The following is an 18,995-nucleotide window of genomic DNA, read 5'->3' on the forward strand; positions in this document are numbered from 1 at the left end:
GGTGGGGGTGGGGGTAGTGGGGGGTGCTGCTGCTGCTCCTCACACACCTGTACACGACTCGGTCCCGCAGGACGTCGCAGCGCTGACTCTCCGGACTCGTCAGCTTCACCGTCACCGTCACGGCGTCCGACGTCTGGTGCCAGCGCACCTGAGGATGGAAACTGAGACCGACAGGCGGCGGTCAGGTGAACTGGGCTCCTACACAGTTTAACCGACTAATTTCTATGACTTTGCAGCAGGTTTCAATGACTCTCAGGGCTCTAGTCTGCCCCTAAACGGAGGCAATTTGCCCCTGAAGTTTGAGATGTCATCTACTAGCACATGTGCAACCATTTATTTTATTTTGACACAGGTAAAATGTGGAAAGAACGACATTTAAGAATCTGCAAATCTACAAAACAACAATAACACAACTACTGCTAGGCGAGCAAAACACTGTTGTGCCACAGCCTCTCGCAGTGGAGGTGATGGTCCATCTGCCCCACTGGTCTTTGAACCAGTCACTAACTCGTGGTAGCAAGCCATAACAGTAGATTTAAAGATATGGGCAGTTTAGTCGCCTACAGGGTTTCATGCGCCACTGATTCAACCCAATGTGGTAACGATCAAAAGCCGAATTATGACAAAATGTCCAGATTGTGAGTTTTCATGAGGTTTTGATCATCATCTATTTCAGTTCTGTTCATCACAGAGTTCCCAAATTCACACATAAGGTTTGTTAGAGTGTTAAGAGTTTTTTTTAAATCAAAAAACGTAAAATTACATTTTAGGCGCTCAATGAGTTAATGTCAATTAACATTGTGCACCCCTCAATTTTCTACTTGTGCTCCCAAAATTTTAAGTTAGTGGTTACTGTGTTCCAAGTAAAATAAGTTAGTCTGGAGCCCTGACTATAAATGAAATAGAGGAATAAAACTAACCCTAACCCCAACCCTTCTGCAAAGATGGAAAATCCTCTCAAATGGTTCTATTGATACTGTTTAAAAGAGCAAGAATGGGAGGATTTTTATTTATTTATCCATTTTAAATCAACCAAATAGGGCTGTTGAAATTCAATGACTTCTCCAAAACTTTTGGGGTGTACTGAAGTTTCTAAGAAGGAAAATGACATTTAAAATTCCAGGACTCTTCCAGTGTTTTTTCTAAACGTACGAACCCTGGGTGTCAGTCAGGTGTTGGTCAGGTGTCACAGTGACCGTTTGTTTACAATAATCAGACGAGTTGTTTTTCACCTTTTCGTGGAGTCGTCGCTGTCTGTTCCATTAGAGTTGCTCTGCTCGCTGCTGCTGTGACCGTTACCTGCAGACAAACCTACACACACACACATACACACAAAGAGATGTTTTAACTCTATCAGGATTAAATGTGTTGAAGCTGAGAGGAGTTAATTCCTATATTTTTTTTTACCGTTTTCACAGCAGTGGGGAGGAGCAGCGAGGAGGTCGGTGTGGGGAACTTCTCCTGCATCTCTGCTCCTGTTTAAAAACCAACAGGTCGACAAACTGAGTCAAACACCGGGACGGATCAATATGGGATGTTGCTGTTGTGTCACATGTTCTCAAAACAAACTAAACAAGAATAGAAATCGATATTATTGCGATAATAAAAATATTGCAATATGCTGCTGCGATATATTGTGATGTATTCACTTTTTTTCAAACTGCAAATGTCGCCGCCAAATGAAAACTTTGTTGATATCTGTTTCCTTTAAATGATATAAACTTCTTAGTCTGTTCAGATCGATACAATATCGCCATGCAAAAATACTGCAATAACTACGTTGTGTAGATTTTTTCGTCCGCCCCCCTGGTTGAAACACTGAATTTCTCTGCAAAAACGACACATGAAGCACTTTCATCCCATAAATACATGATAAATTTGATGTCATGACCTGTTTTTTGAGAGTGGAGCAATCTTCTTTTCTTTTCCATGAACCGGTTCATCTTTTGTTTTTTAATAAAACAAATAAATTCACACACTTCCGCAATGTTTTTTACGACTCAAACTCTTGGACAGCTAATTCAGAAAAAATACCTTCAATATTTAAGACTTTATAAAGTTGTGAAAAGACTTTTTAATACTTTTTAAGGGTCTTCATTTTCCTAAGATTGATTTATCACCTTTTAATACTTTTCAAGACCCCGCGGATACCCTGTTGTCATAAAGGAACAAAGAAACCAGAAATATTCATATTTAAGAAGCTGGAATCTACAGAAGAGCATTAGGGCCAACAACAGAGATTGTTTTTTTTAAGATTCTGAGATAAAAAGTCAGAATTTCAGAGTTAAAAAAACCCCCAAAAACTCCATTGCTGGCCATAATGCTCTTCTGTAGAAATAAGAGAATTTTGACTTTTGTACTTAAAAAAACAACTCAAACTGATGACTCAATTATAAAAATAGTTTGACGATTAATTTAATAATCAATTCTTGTGCAATTAAGAGTAAGAATTTCACTGTACTGTGTGGCGCTGTCTTCGGTGCATATGACAATAAAGATTTGAATTGAATTGAATTAATCGATTAATTGTTGCAGCTCTAATATTTGTTAAAAAAAAAAAAAAAACAAGTTCACGAATGGTATAAAAAAATGTTGTGTTGCATGGCTCAGGAATTCTCCAGGATGACGAGCTGATGGCGGATGATTTTCGTTCATTTTATTCGATTGTTTTTCTTCTTTTGTTTTTGATACAAACATTATCTTAAAAAAAAGGGGGTAGACAACATAATTTTGTTTCTTTCTGTTTCTGTTGTATTCTTTTCTGTATTAAATTGTTTTAATTTACTTTGAAACAAATAAATGAACTAAACCAACCCCAACACTAAGCTCCAGTTCACCCACTACAGCCGAGTGTCTTTACCCAGAGGCGTCTCCTCCGTCCTGGTTAGTGCAGACCTCCTTCTGCTCCTTCTGCTCCTTTTGCTCCTCCTCTTCCTCCTCCTCCTCCTCCTCCTCCTCTTTGCACAGCGCCCTCAGCAGCTCCACGTGCTTCGGGTTGCTCATTCCCATCCCGGTGTTGATGATCAGCGACTGGACGTTGTGCTCGTTGATGACGGTTTTCGTACCGGGAACCTGAGTCACGCGGACCTGAGAGCAGAGACAGATTCACTTACTGTTAAAAACAGCAGCAGACGGTCGACAGGTTGACTGTTTTTACACCGGACAGGAAGGAGTTAAAGGGATAATTCACCCAAAATTCAAATTTCACTCATTATCTCCTCCCCCTCATGTGGACTAAGGGCTGGGAGAAGTTTCAGAGTCCTCCGTGGCTTCTCTGAGTTACAGCGGGGCTCCGTGCAGCACTGCATGTCCATATGACGGTAGCGAACAGGGCTCACTTTTCTTCGTCCAAAAAGACACACCAAAAAACATCCAAATACCTCCATGCTGCTCGTCTGTAATGTCCCTCTTGTATTGAAGCCCCAACATGAGAAATTGTTCCGAAATAAGTCTATATTTCAAGCTTGTTTGTAGCGGAAGCTCCCAGTGTTGCTCTTCCTGGTCCGTCCAAATCTCGCGCGATTTGCATTGATTCAATACAAGAGGGACATTACATACGAGCAGCATGGAGGTATCTGGATGTTTTTTTGGTGTGTCTTTTTGGACGAAGAAAATTGAGCCCCGTTTGCTACCGTTATATGGACATGCACTGCTACGCCGAGACCCCCTGTAACTCAGAGAAGCCACGGAGGACTCTGAAACTTCTCCCAGCCCTTAGTCCACATGAGGGGGAGGAGATAATGAGTGAAAGTTCAATTTTGAGTGAACTATCCCTTTAAGTGCTGAACTCACCATGGGATCCACGAACACGGTGTTTCCCAGACTGAGCACGGCTCTGGCCCGGTGCTGCAGACCTCGGATCTTCTGGCTCACGGCTCTGGTGACCTGCAGGACACGACAATCCCCCGACAGGACACGTTATGAAGTAGTATTGTTGTTTTTTTGGTGGGGTATTTTGTGCGTTACTATAAAGCAAAATTAATGATAATCGCTCCACAAACTGTGTGAAATTGTATCATTTTCTTGTTTAGCCCCACGGCATTCAGACAAACTCAATCTTATATTTCTTATATATCTTATATTTGTTGGTGCAAAACCGTGAGCTGCTCAGAGCTACACTATGGAGGCTAACAGGATTTCTTGGTTTCCCTCATCAAACTCATCAAATACACAATCCAACAACTCCACAACGCTCTGGTGGACAAGTTGTGACCTGCACATTCACCACGCTATGAGATAATAACACAACGTTACCACACAGAGTTGTTTTAGAGTAGCCTAGAAATCTAGCTGCACCCTAGCGGCAGTAAATCTCTTTGCTCCGTAGGTCTAGAAACGAGCCATAGGAACTTTTTGAGTGTCGGACACCGTTTGTGTTCACCAATCACAGCGCTCTATCTGTTTAGAGAGTCGTTGGGCGGGCTTAACGCCATGGCGACATACATTTTAATTGGCTTGTCAGGCTAACGTCATCCTGCTCTTTGCTCTGATTGGCCTTTAGTGATATAGTCTGGCTTGTCAGGCTACTTTTAGAGGGAAATTCATGCAAAACCGTGGATGCGCGTTGCCTTCAGGGACAGTTTTTCATCAAGCAGTCGTGTGTCTGATCAGCTCTGTCTTGACCTTAAGATCGTGGGTTTGATTCCCATGTTGACAGAGATGGCAAAACCGGCAGTAGCCCCGTGGGCCTTTCAACATTTCCCCAGAGGAAATTTTCTAGTTATCTCATAGCGTGGTGAATGTGCAGGTCACAACTTGTCCACCAGAGCGTTGTGGAGTTGTTGGATTGTGTATTTGATGTTTGAGAAGTTATTAATTTAAAAGCATGAAGTCGCCTCTAAACAGTATTAAAATGCTGTATATCTGTCTAGCTTCTTGTGATGTTGTCCTGGGAATGTCAGTAGTGTGAAGTGTGTTGGTGTTGGTGTTGGTGGATGAACATGAACCTTGGGGTGCCAGTCGACCTCCTCGTCGACCGGTTTGACGCGGCAGACGACCATCTCCACGGCCTGCGGCGGCAGAGCCTGGAACTGCGGCGGCAGCTGCAGGATCTGATGCGACTTCACCTCCTCCTCTTTCCCCACGTCCAGGAACCGAACCAGCACCCGGAAGAAGAGCGTGTCGGGTCGGAGCGGCACGGACAGGACCTTCACCCTGGAAGAGCAGCAGAGTTTTTTATTGGTTTGTTTTGTTTGTTTGACTTCTGTGTGCAGGGTTCCTACAGCTTAAGCCAAGTTAAATTTAAGACTTTTTAAGACGTTTTTAATGCCACTTGAAATGAAATTTAACTCATTGAGTGCCGCGCTCCTTTCCAAAGTTTTAGTCAAGTGTACCGGCAATTTAGACCATTTTTGACTTTTTATGTAGAGCCATAGTGTATTCATTATTATTGCCACCAACACATACTGTAGCTCAATTGAAAGGTTTAACTTTATGCTTCAAATGGCCACAAACCGTTTGTTTCTACGTGCCTCTGTTCCTGAGAAAAGTCAAGCTAAACATGGCTGGGTTTCACCAAAATCCCTCCTTTTTTTCTAGAAAAGGAGATAGAGCGTCTTTTATGAAAGGTGCTCTGTTTGTGTCTGTCGCTCTTCTGACACTCGCATTTCTGGATCAAAGGGCTCGTATAAGATAAATATATACAACAATTATTGTTCTATTCACAAAACCACCATCGGGGGGGGGGGGGGGCACTAAACAACAATAACACAGACGCACCGTGCCGTGTCACAGCCTCTCGCCGCGGAACGTGAGGGTCTGTCGGCCACAGCGGCTCGCGAACACCGGTCCCGCCGGTGGTCGCGGTCCGTCTGTGGTACGGGTCGGTGGTGCCGGTCTGCTTTGGTCCAGAGACCATCAGATTTTACCACGGGGGGACTTTTGGGGAGGACACGGTGTTGCTCCAGATGAAGAGCGGGCGGGACAGTCTGAGAGCTTCCTGTTTCTGCTCCGAGCAGCTGGAGCAGCAGCGCAGGTGAGAGCAGAGCAGCTGCGGCGCAGCTGCGCTGCATCCACATGCAGAACTCCGTTTGCAGAAGCTGAGTTATGATAAAAACTTCCAGATCATGAGCTGTCATGTGACTCTCCTCGTCGTAGAGTCCCCAAATTTACATATAATGTGTATGAAAGGGTCTATTTTCATAATTAAAAAAAAAAAGCAAAAAACGAAAAATCTCGTTTTTGGCACTCAATGCATGGGAACGAAAAACGAGAAATTACGTGGTTGGCACTCAATGAGTTAAGACAGACTTCACAATAAACACAAATGCAAAAAAAAAAAGAAAAAATGTCATCACATACATAGGGTTAGGGACAATTTTACCCACTTTCCTATGTGGTCCAAGGTAAAGTGACTGCTACATGAATAGGGGGAGTGACATCATTTAACAGCTGTGTAGTTGTGGAGAGGAGATGATAAACTAAAAAGGACACGCTTGCTCGTTCGTATGTTTCCATACGAAGCGCATTAAAAGAAATTTGAGTTCTGTGTGTTTCCATTAAAAGTACGGACTTTGGTGAAAACTACAAACTCGCACGAGTTTTCAGCATCTGTCCTTTCAAAATAAATGCATAAAAAGTCAAAAAAAAAAAAAAACACTGACTCTGGAGCTGGTGGCGGTGAGAAATTTAGCGGTGACGGCCGCCACTAACTTCTCTATGTCGAAATGTTACCAATTATTTTGAGATTTGAGACTAATTACAACCATAAAATCCCACTCACCATTGTGTTAACATTTCTAAATTGATTTAAGACATTTTAATGCCAATTAAGGCCTTGTTTTTAGATTAAAGGTGTACAGAAAAGAAAATTGAATTTAAGCCCACTCTGGGTCATAAAATTAGTGTAATAACTCATCTATCAGACGATGTAGGCCAAACTTTGTGCAAAATTCTATTTTTGAGTAAATCCGGGATGAAAGTGTGTATTTTAGTGTAGTTTTTTTTCCGCATTGGATAATGCAGGCGCACGGATTATACGTCAGCCTGTACACGATTCATCAGCCACTGATATTGGATCCGTAATCCGTCATTCAAACGTCTGAGACACACACACACACAGAGCTTGGTCTCGCCCCAAGCTTTGAATATCCCGCCCGCTCGATAACGACCAATCAAATTCGTTTTCCCTACTCGGGTAAACTCGTGTTGCAGCTCGTGACAACTCGGCACGACAACCAGGCCATTTCTGTACACCTTTAATGAATTCAATGCCTTTTAAGACTTTTTAAGGATCCGTAAGAACCCTGTGTGTGGCGATCGCCTGTTCGATGCCGCCGTCAGACCTGTGGTAGACGTCCTTGTCGTCCTCGGCCTCCTGCACGGCGTACATCGCTCCCTCCAGGATCTCCGCGGCTCCCGGCTTCTTGTCGGCGTAGAACGACGCCATCTCGGACACCAGGACGTCAAACGGGACGCCGCCGCCGCCGCCGCCGCCGTCTTTCCTGACGATGCGGCCGTAGAAGAGCGACGCCGTCTTGATGTAGACGGGGACGAGCTGAGGACGACACAGAGTCACTCTATCGCTACGTTTCCATCCACTAAAGAGGTGGGTAAAAATATCAACATGAATGAAGCTGGTGAAAGTTATTTGATATGAAAGCGTATTTCATACAGTTGAAAGAAAAAAAAAAAAAAAGGATCTGTTTTTAGAAGTAATTATGTTTTTTTCCCCCTGTTTTTTAGTAATTTTCTTTCTGACAAAAATCCTGTGAGAAGCTCAGACCTGCTAGTAACGTTTAACCGCAGCCTCCACTTCATCATGGATCTATTAGATCTATGATATGTGTAAGCTCTCTTTGCTTGTCTGCTTTCCCTCATCAAACTCATCAAATACACAATCCAACAACTCCACAACGCTCTGGTGGACAAGTTGTGAGCTGCACATTCACCACGCTATGAGATAATAACACAACGTTACCAGACAGAGTTGTTTTAGAGGGAAATTCATGCAAAACCGCTGATGCGCGTTGCCTTCAGGGACAGTTTTTCATCAACAGTCTCTGTATTTCCCTCTAAAACAACTCTGTCTGGTAACGTTGTGTTATTATCTCATAGCGTGGTGAATGTGCAGCTCACAACTTGTCCACCAGAGCGTTGTGGAGTTGTTGGATTGTGTATTTGATGAGTTTGATGAGGGGAAACCAAGAAATCCCATGAGCCTCCGTAGCGTAGCTCTGAGCAGCTCACGGCTCTGCTCCGCCGTTCTAAAAATAGCTTGCGCCGACAATTAAAGGTAACGAACCTACTGCTATGACTATAGGGATTATGGCAAAGGGCCAATTTGCCAAAATGTTGAACTATCGCTTTAAACCATACGTTAAACGTTACTTGCAGGCAGGAGCTTCTTGCAGAATTTTTAAATCGTGTTAACTCAGAAATTTACTTTGAAAAACTGGGGGAAAAAAAATTACAAATATACAAAAAATATAAAGTTGTGACCGTCCTCACCTCGATGACTCCGGCGGCAGGAAGCTCAGACCGATCCAGACGGGAGATGAACCTGTGGCGGTCGGGACACGAGCTGCCGTCTCTGCAGAGGAGACGAGACACCGAGGTTTAAAGGGATAGTAGCATTTTTTTAAAAAGTGGGGTTGTATGATCTACAAATAGCCCCTAAGTACTTTAATTGCAGTAGAAGACTCTCTGCACTCCTCCCGTTAGCAACGCCAGCCCATAATAGCCCTGCCCAGAGATTTACAACATACAGTGTTGTGAACAGACCCAAAGAAACGGCCTATTTTCACGGCCTAAAAGAGGTTTTACCTGGAAAAAAAAACACAGTTCCATTGTTCGCTATAATATAATTTTTTCCAGCCCTTCAAAGTGCAGGAAAAACACAGTTTTTATTTGGACCTAACCAACTGCTGATCGGCGGGTGCTAACCCTGGGCGGAGGGATACGTGAGTTGGTTAGCTCCAAATAAAAACTGTGTTTTTCCTGAACTTTGAGGGGCTGGAAAAAATTATATTATAGCGAACAATGGAACTGTGTATTTTTTTCAGGTAAAACCTCTTTTAGGCCGTGAAAATAGGCCGTTTCTTTGGGTCTGTTCACAACACTGTATGTTGTAAATCTCTGGGCAGGGCTATTATGGGCTGGCGTTGCTAACGGGAGGAGTGCAGAGAGTCTTCTACTGCAATTAAAGTCTTCCCCCTCTTCCTCCTCCTCCTTTTCTTCCTCCCTCTCCTCCTCTTCCTCCCTCTTCTTCCTCCTCTTTCTCCTCCTCGTCCTCCTCCTCTCTCCTCCTCCTTTTCTTCCTCCCTCCCCCTCCTCTTTCTTCTCCTCCTCCTCTCTCTTCCTCCTCATCCCTCCTCCTTTTCTTCCTCCTCTTTTTCCTCCCTCTTCCTCCTCCTACCCCCTCCTCTTCCTCCTCCTCCTCCCTCTTCCTCCTCCTCCTCCTCCTCTTCCTCCTCCTCCTCCTCCCTCTCCTCCTCCTCCTCCCCCTCCTCCTTTTCTTCCTCTTCCTCTCTCCTCCTCCCTCCTCCTCCCCCCTCCCCTCTCCTCTTCCTCCTCCTTCTCCTGCTCCTCCTCCTCCTCCCTCTTCTTCCTCCTCCTCTCTCCTCCATCTCCTCCTCCTCCCCCCCTCTCACCTGCAGACCCCGTAGCTCTTCATGTAGCTGCAGAGCGGTCTTCCGGTCTTCCGGTCTTCCCGCGCCGAGCGGATCCCGCGGGCGAAGGACAGCAGCTCCGGCGTCGGCACGGCGTCGCTGCGTCCGAGGTAACGCAGCACGCCGACCACGTGGCGGGAGTTCCTCTCCGAGATGAGCAGCACGGAGCGGGCGACACGGGGACGACACGGGGTCTGGTCCTGGAACGACAGAGGAGGAGGAGGAGGGGGAGGAGGAGGAGGAGGAGGAACGTTAAAGCTGGATCACATGACTATAGTTCATTATTTAAAAACAGGAGGAGGAGAAAGAGAGGGAGGAGGAGGAAAAGAAGAAGAAAGAGGAGGAGAATAAGAAAAAGCAAGAGGAGAAAAAGGAGGAGGAAGAGGGAGGAGAAAGAGAAAGAAGAGAAAAAGAAGGAGGAGGAGAGGGAGAAAGGGAGAAGGATGAGAAGAAAAAGGAGGAAGAGAACGAGAGGGAGAATAAGGAGGAGGAAGAGGAGAAGAAAAAAAGGAGAAGAAGATGAAGAAAATAAAGGAGATAGAGAGGAAGAAGGAAGAGGAGGAGAAGGAGAATAAAAAAAGGAGGAGAAAGAGAGGAAGAGGTGAAGCGGAAGAAGGAGAAGAAAAAGGAGAAAGAGAAGGAGGAGGAGAAAGAGAGGGAGAAGGAGGAGGAAGAGGAGTAGAAGAAGATGAAGAAAAAAGAAGGAGGAGGAGAAGATGAAAAAGCAAGAGGAGAAAAAGAGGGAGAAGAAGGAGGAGGAAGAGGAGAAGGAGAAAAAAAAGGTGGAGAAAGAGAGGGAAGAGAAAAAGAAGGAAAAGGACGAGGAGGAGAAGAAGAAAAAGCAAGAGGAGAAGGAGAAAAAAAAGAGGAGGAGGAGTAGAAAGAGGAGAAACCAGAAGAAAAAGGAGGAGAAAGAGAGGGAAGAGAAAAAGAAGGAGTAGGAAGAAGGAGAAAAAAAGAGGAAAGAGGAGGAGGAAGAGTAGAAAGAGGAGAAACCAGAAAGAGGAGTAGAAGAGACAGCGGTGTGCTCCCTCTGACCCGCTCCGCCAGGTTCCTGAAGTTTTCCGCGAGGCAGAAGAGCCGCGTGCCGAACACTTTGGGCGACGTGGGGAAGTCGAAGTGGACGACGCACGTCGCGTCTCTGATGCCGAAACACCGGAGACACTCGTTGGTCGTCACTGCAGGAGGTCAAAGGTCAGAGGTCAGAGGTTGAAACTCTCTACAACAACAGCAGCTACAGGTATCCACCACTTTCCGGAGAATGACGCTGGGTGTCGCCATGACGATCCATTCCACCATTACTTAATTGACCCTTTGTCAAGGCCCCGCCCCCCCACGGTTACTGTTGCTAGGTTGGACAAACAATGGTCACGGAAGGGTTAACTCCCATTGGAAACCATTGAAAATTAGGCAGATTTAAATTGCTTGTAACGGGGTGTTCCCACCAAACGCGATGACGCTTCATCGCGCGTCGAGATTACATGTAAAGTCAATGCAAACACGCGATTAGTCGCGTCATCGCGCCGGGCGATGCGATGGACGCGATAGCGCGGCGCGATGGACGCGTTGGCCGCGAAAAATCGCCTCCATCGCGTCGCCCGGCGCGATGACGCTTCATCGCTCGAGTTCAAATAATTGAACTTTTGCGGCGAATTCGCGTGAAGACGCGCCGCGACAGCCAATCAGCTTCGAGATCGTCACCGACGTGCTGACGTACGGACGTACTGGTGTTCCCTTGGCAGTTTAGTCAGAGCGAGTCTATTGACAATATTAGAAGTTTTCTGGTTTAGTTTAGTTTATTATTCAGATCCCCATTAGCGGCAGCAAAGCCACAGCTCTTCACTGTTGCTTTTCCGGTTTGGAGATTCGGACCTGAAAGCCCGTTATCACTGCTGTGTTCAACCAGCGGGCGCTGCGAGCCGGCCGCCCCGTCCCAAAGCACTCAACAGGCGGTCAGTCACACAGTAGTTCACGGAGCCGTCTCCTCCTCCTCCTCCTGCAGCCAGAGACACACACCGCTGTTCCTCTCCCATCTACAGGGACAGGAACAGTGCAGCGACGGTGGTTATCTCAGCCAGAGAATGAAATAGTGGGAGAAATGTTGTTGTTTGGGCGGGCTCGTCGCGCGACGCGATGCCGCGACGAGGCGTTTTTTGCATATTGAACCAGCGTCAAAACTGGAGCGTCTAGCGCGACGCGATTTCATTTGACGCGCGATTCAATCGCGTTCATCGCGTTTGGTGGGAACACCCCGTAAGGAAAATTTGAATTAACTTATACATCAGAAAAATAGTGTCCATGATAGAGGACAGATGTGGCTCAATAGCGGTTGAACGGGCATTACCTGACTTTTCCGAAAAATGGGGGAAAATCATTGTTTTGGTCACTCACTAGCTAGTAGCTAACGACGCTAGCTAACGTTAGCTACAAGCTAATCTCCGCCGATCTCCCGTTTCTCCTCGTAAAACTTCACAAAGTTCAAAAGACATTAGTAGCGGTAATGTTACGTTTGCGAGATAACTTTGAAGGTATTAGATCTTCTCTGTTTATGAACACGACCAGAGAGTGGACTGGAGAATGAATGAGCTTAGCACTTCAGTACAGCCAGGGAAAACGGGCTCACTTCTCATGAGGACTGCACAACAACAACAAACAAACCTATGCAATTAACCCCTGACCTATGCCTAGAGCTCCCCCTAGTGGACCACCCCCAAACCCTATTATTAAGCTCAACTAAATACATAACAGAAGGTTAAAGTAATATGTATACAGTAGCCTACATGTTTATTGATGTCTTAGGTTTGGGGAATGGGATAAAAATGACTCCATGAATACGTTCCAGATATCGTGAGTTGCTACTGCAGGAACCCCAGGCACATTTTAACTAGGGGTGGTGAAAAAAATCGATAATCGATTAATCGCGATTATTAAATGACCGATTATGAATCGATTATTAATTTTCCAAAAATCGATTATTTATATTTTTCAAAAAAAAAAATTTTTTTTTCAATTTTTTTTTTTTTTTATATTTTTCAAATTGTAATACAAAGGCGAGTCCTCCTGTTACTGGATGTCATACAGGATTTAACCACAAGGTGGAGCGGTCTGTCTGTCATAACAAGAGGCTGTGTAACTGAGCCAGCGAGCAAGTGTGTAGGTGCTAACAAGGTGCTAACGGTGCCGGAGCGAGACAAAGATCGATACAATTGAGTGGCGACAGCTTTTGATGTCGCCGACAGCGCGGTCACGTGGTTCATGTTCCAAACTAGGCTGCCGCTGTCATGTTTTTCTATGGGACAGACAGCAGTGAGCTTGCTTTTGAAGCATAAAGTCCGCTAGCTTAATGCTAACGTTGTATAATGTAAAACACCATAGACGGGCTAACAGAAATTAGCATCGCTACAACAGTAGCAGTAAAGCTGCTAAAAACTGTTTTAATTCTGGCTTTAGCGCTGTTAACACGTCACAACATGAGGACCAGCTGGTCTTCCTCCATAAGAATCTGGTTGCTCCAGAGCAATGATTTGATCACTGAAGTTGAAGTTACACAGCTTGCTCTGTTTTTATAACAGTAGGCTAAAGTAAAATGTGTGCAAGCTGGTTGTTCCAGAGCAATATTATTTGATCACTAGTTACGTGTGTTGTGTTCTGTTTTTATGTGTACATTATCTAAAGCCTACAGTAAAATATGTGTTGCATCTGTCTTTCAAAAAAAGTGACTTACTAATTTAAATCTCCTTTGTGACACGTCCAAAAATACAAAGGGTCCATGATCAGTTAAAGTAACTTATTGTAACAAAAAATCCAAGAATCAAAAAATGAGCCAACAAGCAATCAACGCACAAAGAGAAAATTAATATGTGGTTTTCAATAAATAAAAATAGGCTAATAATAATTCAGCAACTGACTGATAATAATCATGACAATAATCATTGATAATCGAAAATCGAATCGATAATCGTTAATAATCGAAAATCGGTCTGTAATCGAATCGAGACTTCAATAATCGTAATCGAATCGAATCGGGAAATTGGGCCAATTAACCACCCCTAATTTTAACTATATTGAAAAATTATAAAGTAGTTTTTGCCGAAAAACTTGCTGTCTACCTATCTTGTTTCATAGGGTTTCATTCCAGGGTTGTCCAACCTTAGAATGTTGCGCAACACGTGACATGGGGAGGAGCGCTCTGATTGGTGGATCAGCAACCAATCAGAAGGCCAACAAAGGGTCAATTGTTGATAGCATAGACTGGTTGATAGACATTGGCCGTGATGACTTTATTTATAATCATCACGTAATTTTAATGAGAACAATACGGACGAGGTTTTAGCTTTATGTCACATTTTCACGTCACTACATCACCGTTGCAACTACTCTGATGTTTATGAAGTCTATAAAACGAATTGTTGAACAAACATTTTAGATTAGCTGGGCTAACCGTTAGCTGTTAGCCGTTAGCAGTGTCAATAAACAATAACTCAACAAACGGTCCATGAAAAAATATTTTCTCCAGCGGATATCCTAGTTCCAACATGACTGAGCTAGCTGGAGTAGTTTCATGTCGTGTCCAACAACGGGAGGGTTTTAACAGCTGACGTCCTGATGTTAGCTTAGCTACCGCCGTTAGCTGTCAGCAGCAGCAAAGCTAACAACTACGATAACCATGACTAATTACAAAAACGTGCACACAGAAATAGTAAATTTTGTTCAATAATTTGTTTTGTAGACTTAACAAACATCAGATTTAGTCACAACGGTTTTGGCAGCCCGGAGCCCCCACATTTGGTACCTACACCGGTGGCTAATGCTACCAGTTAGCCGCTCGCTAGAATGCTACTAAAACCTACTTCCGTTGTGGTGTGACGCAATGGATCATGGGAAAATTAAGTGGTGGATAGATTTATATTTATTATCTATCTCAGCTCTGCTCCGTTTTACCCAGAATGACGTGCGTTCCCGCGCCGACGTTTTTGCTCCACTGCTGAACGACGAAGTCAAACTGATGCGTGGCCTTCTCATGGGCCTGGAGGCAGAGGACGGACTTACTGTGGACGGCCTGAGGGAGAGAGAGGAGAGAAGAGACGCTGTGAGACACACAAACAACATCTGGACCAACATCTGGACCGAGACCTCAGGGACTTGTCGTCTCGGACTTTGAATTTCTTCTCAAAACCAGAGCTGCAGTCACATCTTTGTTTTATTGAACCAAAAATGTCTCTGTCACTCACTCACTTTGGTTTCTGTGATGTAATTTAATGACTTAAAGATAATGAAAATTGTTCTACAAAAGTATATGTATATTTGTATAATTAATCTGAAAAACTTGATGTCTGTTCAATCCACTGTACCAGAGTTAGCTCAGAGCTACTTTACATCTGCATGGTGCTCAACAAAGACAGAAAAACCGCATGGTTCTATCGTTAGTGTTAAAAAGAGTCAAAATATAAAGGAAACTGTCGGATCCAGAGCCGCGTTCATCAGAGAATTTACGGTAATTAACTCATTGAGTGCCAAGCTGTTTTCCAAAGCTTTAATCCTGGCGCCAGCAGTTTAGACTACTGTTGCCATAGCATATTCTATATATATATATATATATATATATATATATATATATATATTATAGCTCCTATAGCTTGAAAGGTGAAACTTTCTGCTTCCAATGGGGACAAACTGTTTATTTCTACATGCCTCCATTCCTGAGCAATCTCAAGCTAAACAGTGGCCAGTTTTCATCAAAATCGCTACTTGTTTTCTAGAAATGGAGATAAAATGTAGCGTCTTTTATGAAATATGCGCTGTTTTGTTTGTGCCAGTCACTCCTCTGACACTTACATTTCTGGGTCAAAGATAAATATTGTTGTTCTATTCACAAAACCACCATGGGGGGGCACTACAAAACAGTTTTTGATCATCATCGATTTCAGTTCTCTTCATCATAGAGTTCCCAAATTCACACATAAGGTTTGTTAGAGTGTCTATTTTCTTAATTTAAAAAAATAACGTTTAAATTATGAATCTGCAGCAGAGACAAACTGAAGTGAAGTGCAGCAGGAAATCTTTCACCTTGCACACGGCCTCCACCTCCTCCACGGAGCCGGTGATGATCAGCGTCTTCTGTCCGACGGGCGGGTTCAAGTCCAGCGTGTTGAGCAGCTCTGAGATCTTACTGCTCTCCTGAGTCATGAGGATGATCTGAGGACAAACACACACACACACACACACACACACACACACACACACACACACACACACACACACACCGACGCCTCTAAGCTCTCTACACCTCAGACACAGCTCCACGTTCACAGATAGAAACCTGTTCTTAGTGCTGCAGCCACCGACCTGCTGCACGTCGCCGTACAGAGCAGCTTCCTCGGGGACCGTCATGACGATGCAGGGGTACGGCATGTGATTGGTCACCAGGGCCTCCATTTGACTGGTCCATCGCTTCGCCACGGCGACCAGCTGCTGAGGACACGAGGCCCTCTCCTCGCTGGACGTCACCTTCTGGAAATGCTGCAGGATGGTCGCCATCTGACCGACAGAGAGAGAGAGAGAGAGAGAGAGAGAGAGAGAGAGACAGAGAGAAGGTCCAAACTGTTTCGCATTAGGACTTTCGTGTTTCATTTTTACCACGCACTGCTGTTATGCATGCGCGCTTGTGTGTGTGTGAGAGAGAGAATGCAAAAACAGAGCGGCGCTACGCGGAGATGAATGAATGGAGTGATATCGCGTTGATAGAAAAAAAAGCAGAATCAATTTGTGGCGCTTGGTCTTGGTTCTGTGCCGCTGCAAACAAACAAATTGGTCTATGAATAGGAAACACTGTATGCGGAGCTGAATGAACGGAACAATGTTGCGCTGGTCGAAAAATCTATTCATGGCGGACGTAATTTACTGTTAATGCCGTCAATTGACCACCTAAAATAAAAAAAATACCGGACTTCGACAGATTTTACCGGTCAAAGTCCGGTAATTACAGGACAACGGAAACCCTGCTACAGGCAAAAACACTGTTTTCTCATGCACTGATCAATTTTGAGATTTGGGGCTATTTTTCTTCCTCAACATGTATCCTTTCAGAAAAGTCAAAAGAAATGGTAGAAAATCCACATTAAGGTGGTTATTTTTTACTTGATTTTGTCTCTTTCGTCAGTAGATTTCTCCTAAAATCAGAGAAACAGACAGAACGATAGAACGATAGATAGATAGACTCATTCACCTGTTCTGGGGCCAGAGTGAACAGCAGGTCGGCCTGGTCCAGCACCAGGTGATACAGACGCAGGAACATGAAGCAGTGGACGTTGAGCAGCCGGACCAGACTGAACGGCGTCGTCACCAGAACCAGACCTGCAAAACACAAGGCGTTTCCATGACAACCTCTCTGATCGGTCGGCGACCACGGTCGACCGCGGACCGAACTCCGATCTCTGATCTCTGCTCACAGTTCTTGGGGATCCTGAAGGTCTTGGCCTCGTCGGCGCCGGCGCCCAGCAGCCCCGACGTCGGGTGCAGGATGCGAGCCAGTTTCCCGTCGTCCAGAAGGTCGAACACACGCTGGACGCGCTCCCAGCCGGGACACAGCAGCACCGCGATGGGCTGGACCGACACACACACACACACGTTAAAGCAGTGGTTCTCAAACCTTTTCACATCTAGGACCCCGAGACCACAGACCCCGAAGCAAACACCAAACATACACAGATATTTGTAGAATTGTATTGAAGAACGTTTTAGTCAATCTACATTCAAATTAGGGCCAATGGCATGAATTTTTGGAAATATTGTAGAGAAATTTCTGGAAAAAGTGGTACAATTTCTCAAAAAAAAAAAAAAGAAAGAAAAAAATCTAGAAAAAAGTGTTAAGATTTCTAAACAAACAAAAAAAAATCTAAAAAAAAAAAAAGTGTTAAGATTTCAAAAAAAATCTAGGAAAAAGTGGTAAGATTTCTAAAAACAAAAAAAAAAATCTAAAAAAAGTGGTAAAATTTCTAAAAAGAAAAGAAAATCTTTTTAAAAAAGTGGTAAGATTCTAAAAAAAAAAAAAAAAATCTTTTAAAAAGTTGTACAGAAATGGCCGTTTGTCCTGTTTGTCGTGCCAAGTTGTCACGAGCTGCAACACGAGTTTACCCGAGTAAGGAAAACGAATTTGATTGGTCGTTATCGAGCGGGCGGGATATTCAAAGCTTGGGGCGAGACCGAGCTCCGTGTGTGTGTGTGTGTCTCAGACGTTTGAATGACGGATTACGGATCCAATATCAGTGGCTGATGAATCGTGTGCAGGCTGACGTATAATCCGTGCGCCTGCATTATCCAATGCGAAAAAAAAAAATACACACTTTCATCCCGGATTTACTCAAAAATAGAATTTTGCACAAAGTTTGGCCTACATCGTCTGATAGATGAGTTATTACACTAATTTTATGACCCAGAGTGGGCTCAAATTCAGTTTTCTTTTCTGTACACCTTTAAAAAAAGTGGTAAAATTTCTAAAAAGAAAAAGGAAAATCTGAAAAAATAAAATAAAAAATCTTTTTAAAAAAAGTGGTAAAATTTCTAAAAAAAAAAGAAAAAGAAAAAAAAAAAGTGGTAAGATTTCTCAAAAAGTTTAAAATTCTAGAAAAAAGTGGTAAAATTTCAAGAGAAGGTTGTGGACCCCCTTAAATCCTCTCAAGGACCCCTGGGGTTCCTGGACCCCACTTTGAGAACCACTGCGTTAAAGGGCAATTCCAGCCAAATTCAACCTGGGGCTCTAGTTTACTAATAATTCAGCTCTAACAGAATGAATGTTTACATTTTCTTTTAAATGTCTCCTGTTGAATTTGCCTGGAATGCTCCTTTAAACCAGACAGGAGGTGGAGGTCCAGATGTTCCAGCAGCAGCAGCAGCAGCAGCAGGAGGATGAATGAGACTCACCCCGGAGCTGGAGGTGAGCGAGCTGAAGACGGAGTTGAGCAGCATGTGTGTGAGCAGCGGCGCCAGGTAGCTGAGCGGCTGCTCGGCGCCGGGCGACACCACCACCGTGTTGAAGCCTCGCGCCACAGCTGGCCAGCTGTAGCAGTCGGCCGGGGACAGAGCGCCGTACTGCTTCTTCCTCAGCACCTGCAAACACATCAGACATGATTGGTTTTTTTTACATGTGAATAAATAACGGCCATTTCGCTTTTTTCCGTTGCAATAGTAATTTCTTGGGAGATTCAGGTGCTATTGTGACATTAAAGTAAAACGTACTTTCAATATTTTGTCATCATAATATGCATCACGTCAGGTTATTTCCACCATCAACTACATCAAAAGCTTTACATCAAAACTCTTATTAATGAAAGAGAAAATGCTGCAGCTGACTCTACAATGCAGAGTTTTCTCTGCCGATCCTCGGTTAAA

At 44.2% G+C, this 18,995-nt stretch overlaps 1 protein-coding gene across 1 annotated transcript in view; it reads right to left on the reverse strand.

Moving 5' to 3' along the window:
• The window catches only part of tdrd12 (tudor domain containing 12), a 37,563-nt gene that overhangs the window by 8,122 nt on the left and 10,446 nt on the right, over positions 1–18,995 (reverse strand). The window contains exons 18-33 of the mRNA XM_085780248.1: positions 18,528–18,713; positions 17,057–17,210; positions 16,834–16,961; positions 15,954–16,145; positions 15,675–15,803; positions 14,550–14,667; positions 10,647–10,786; positions 9,591–9,808; positions 8,449–8,530; positions 7,284–7,495; positions 4,947–5,154; positions 3,793–3,885; positions 2,861–3,087; positions 1,408–1,475; positions 1,233–1,311; positions 48–161 (exon numbers count right to left, since the gene is read on the reverse strand). Coding sequence (XP_085636374.1) covers positions 48–161; positions 1,233–1,311; positions 1,408–1,475; positions 2,861–3,087; positions 3,793–3,885; positions 4,947–5,154; positions 7,284–7,495; positions 8,449–8,530; positions 9,591–9,808; positions 10,647–10,786; positions 14,550–14,667; positions 15,675–15,803; positions 15,954–16,145; positions 16,834–16,961; positions 17,057–17,210; positions 18,528–18,713 — 2,348 coding nt within the window. The remainder of the gene's footprint in view (positions 1–47; positions 162–1,232; positions 1,312–1,407; positions 1,476–2,860; positions 3,088–3,792; positions 3,886–4,946; positions 5,155–7,283; positions 7,496–8,448; positions 8,531–9,590; positions 9,809–10,646; positions 10,787–14,549; positions 14,668–15,674; positions 15,804–15,953; positions 16,146–16,833; positions 16,962–17,056; positions 17,211–18,527; positions 18,714–18,995) is intronic.

This window comes from Trachurus japonicus, chromosome 6 (genome assembly GCF_045865225.1).
Source record: "Trachurus japonicus isolate A0001 chromosome 6, Traja_1.0".
In the NCBI taxonomy this organism is placed as follows: Eukaryota; Metazoa; Chordata; class Actinopteri; order Carangiformes; family Carangidae; genus Trachurus; species Trachurus japonicus.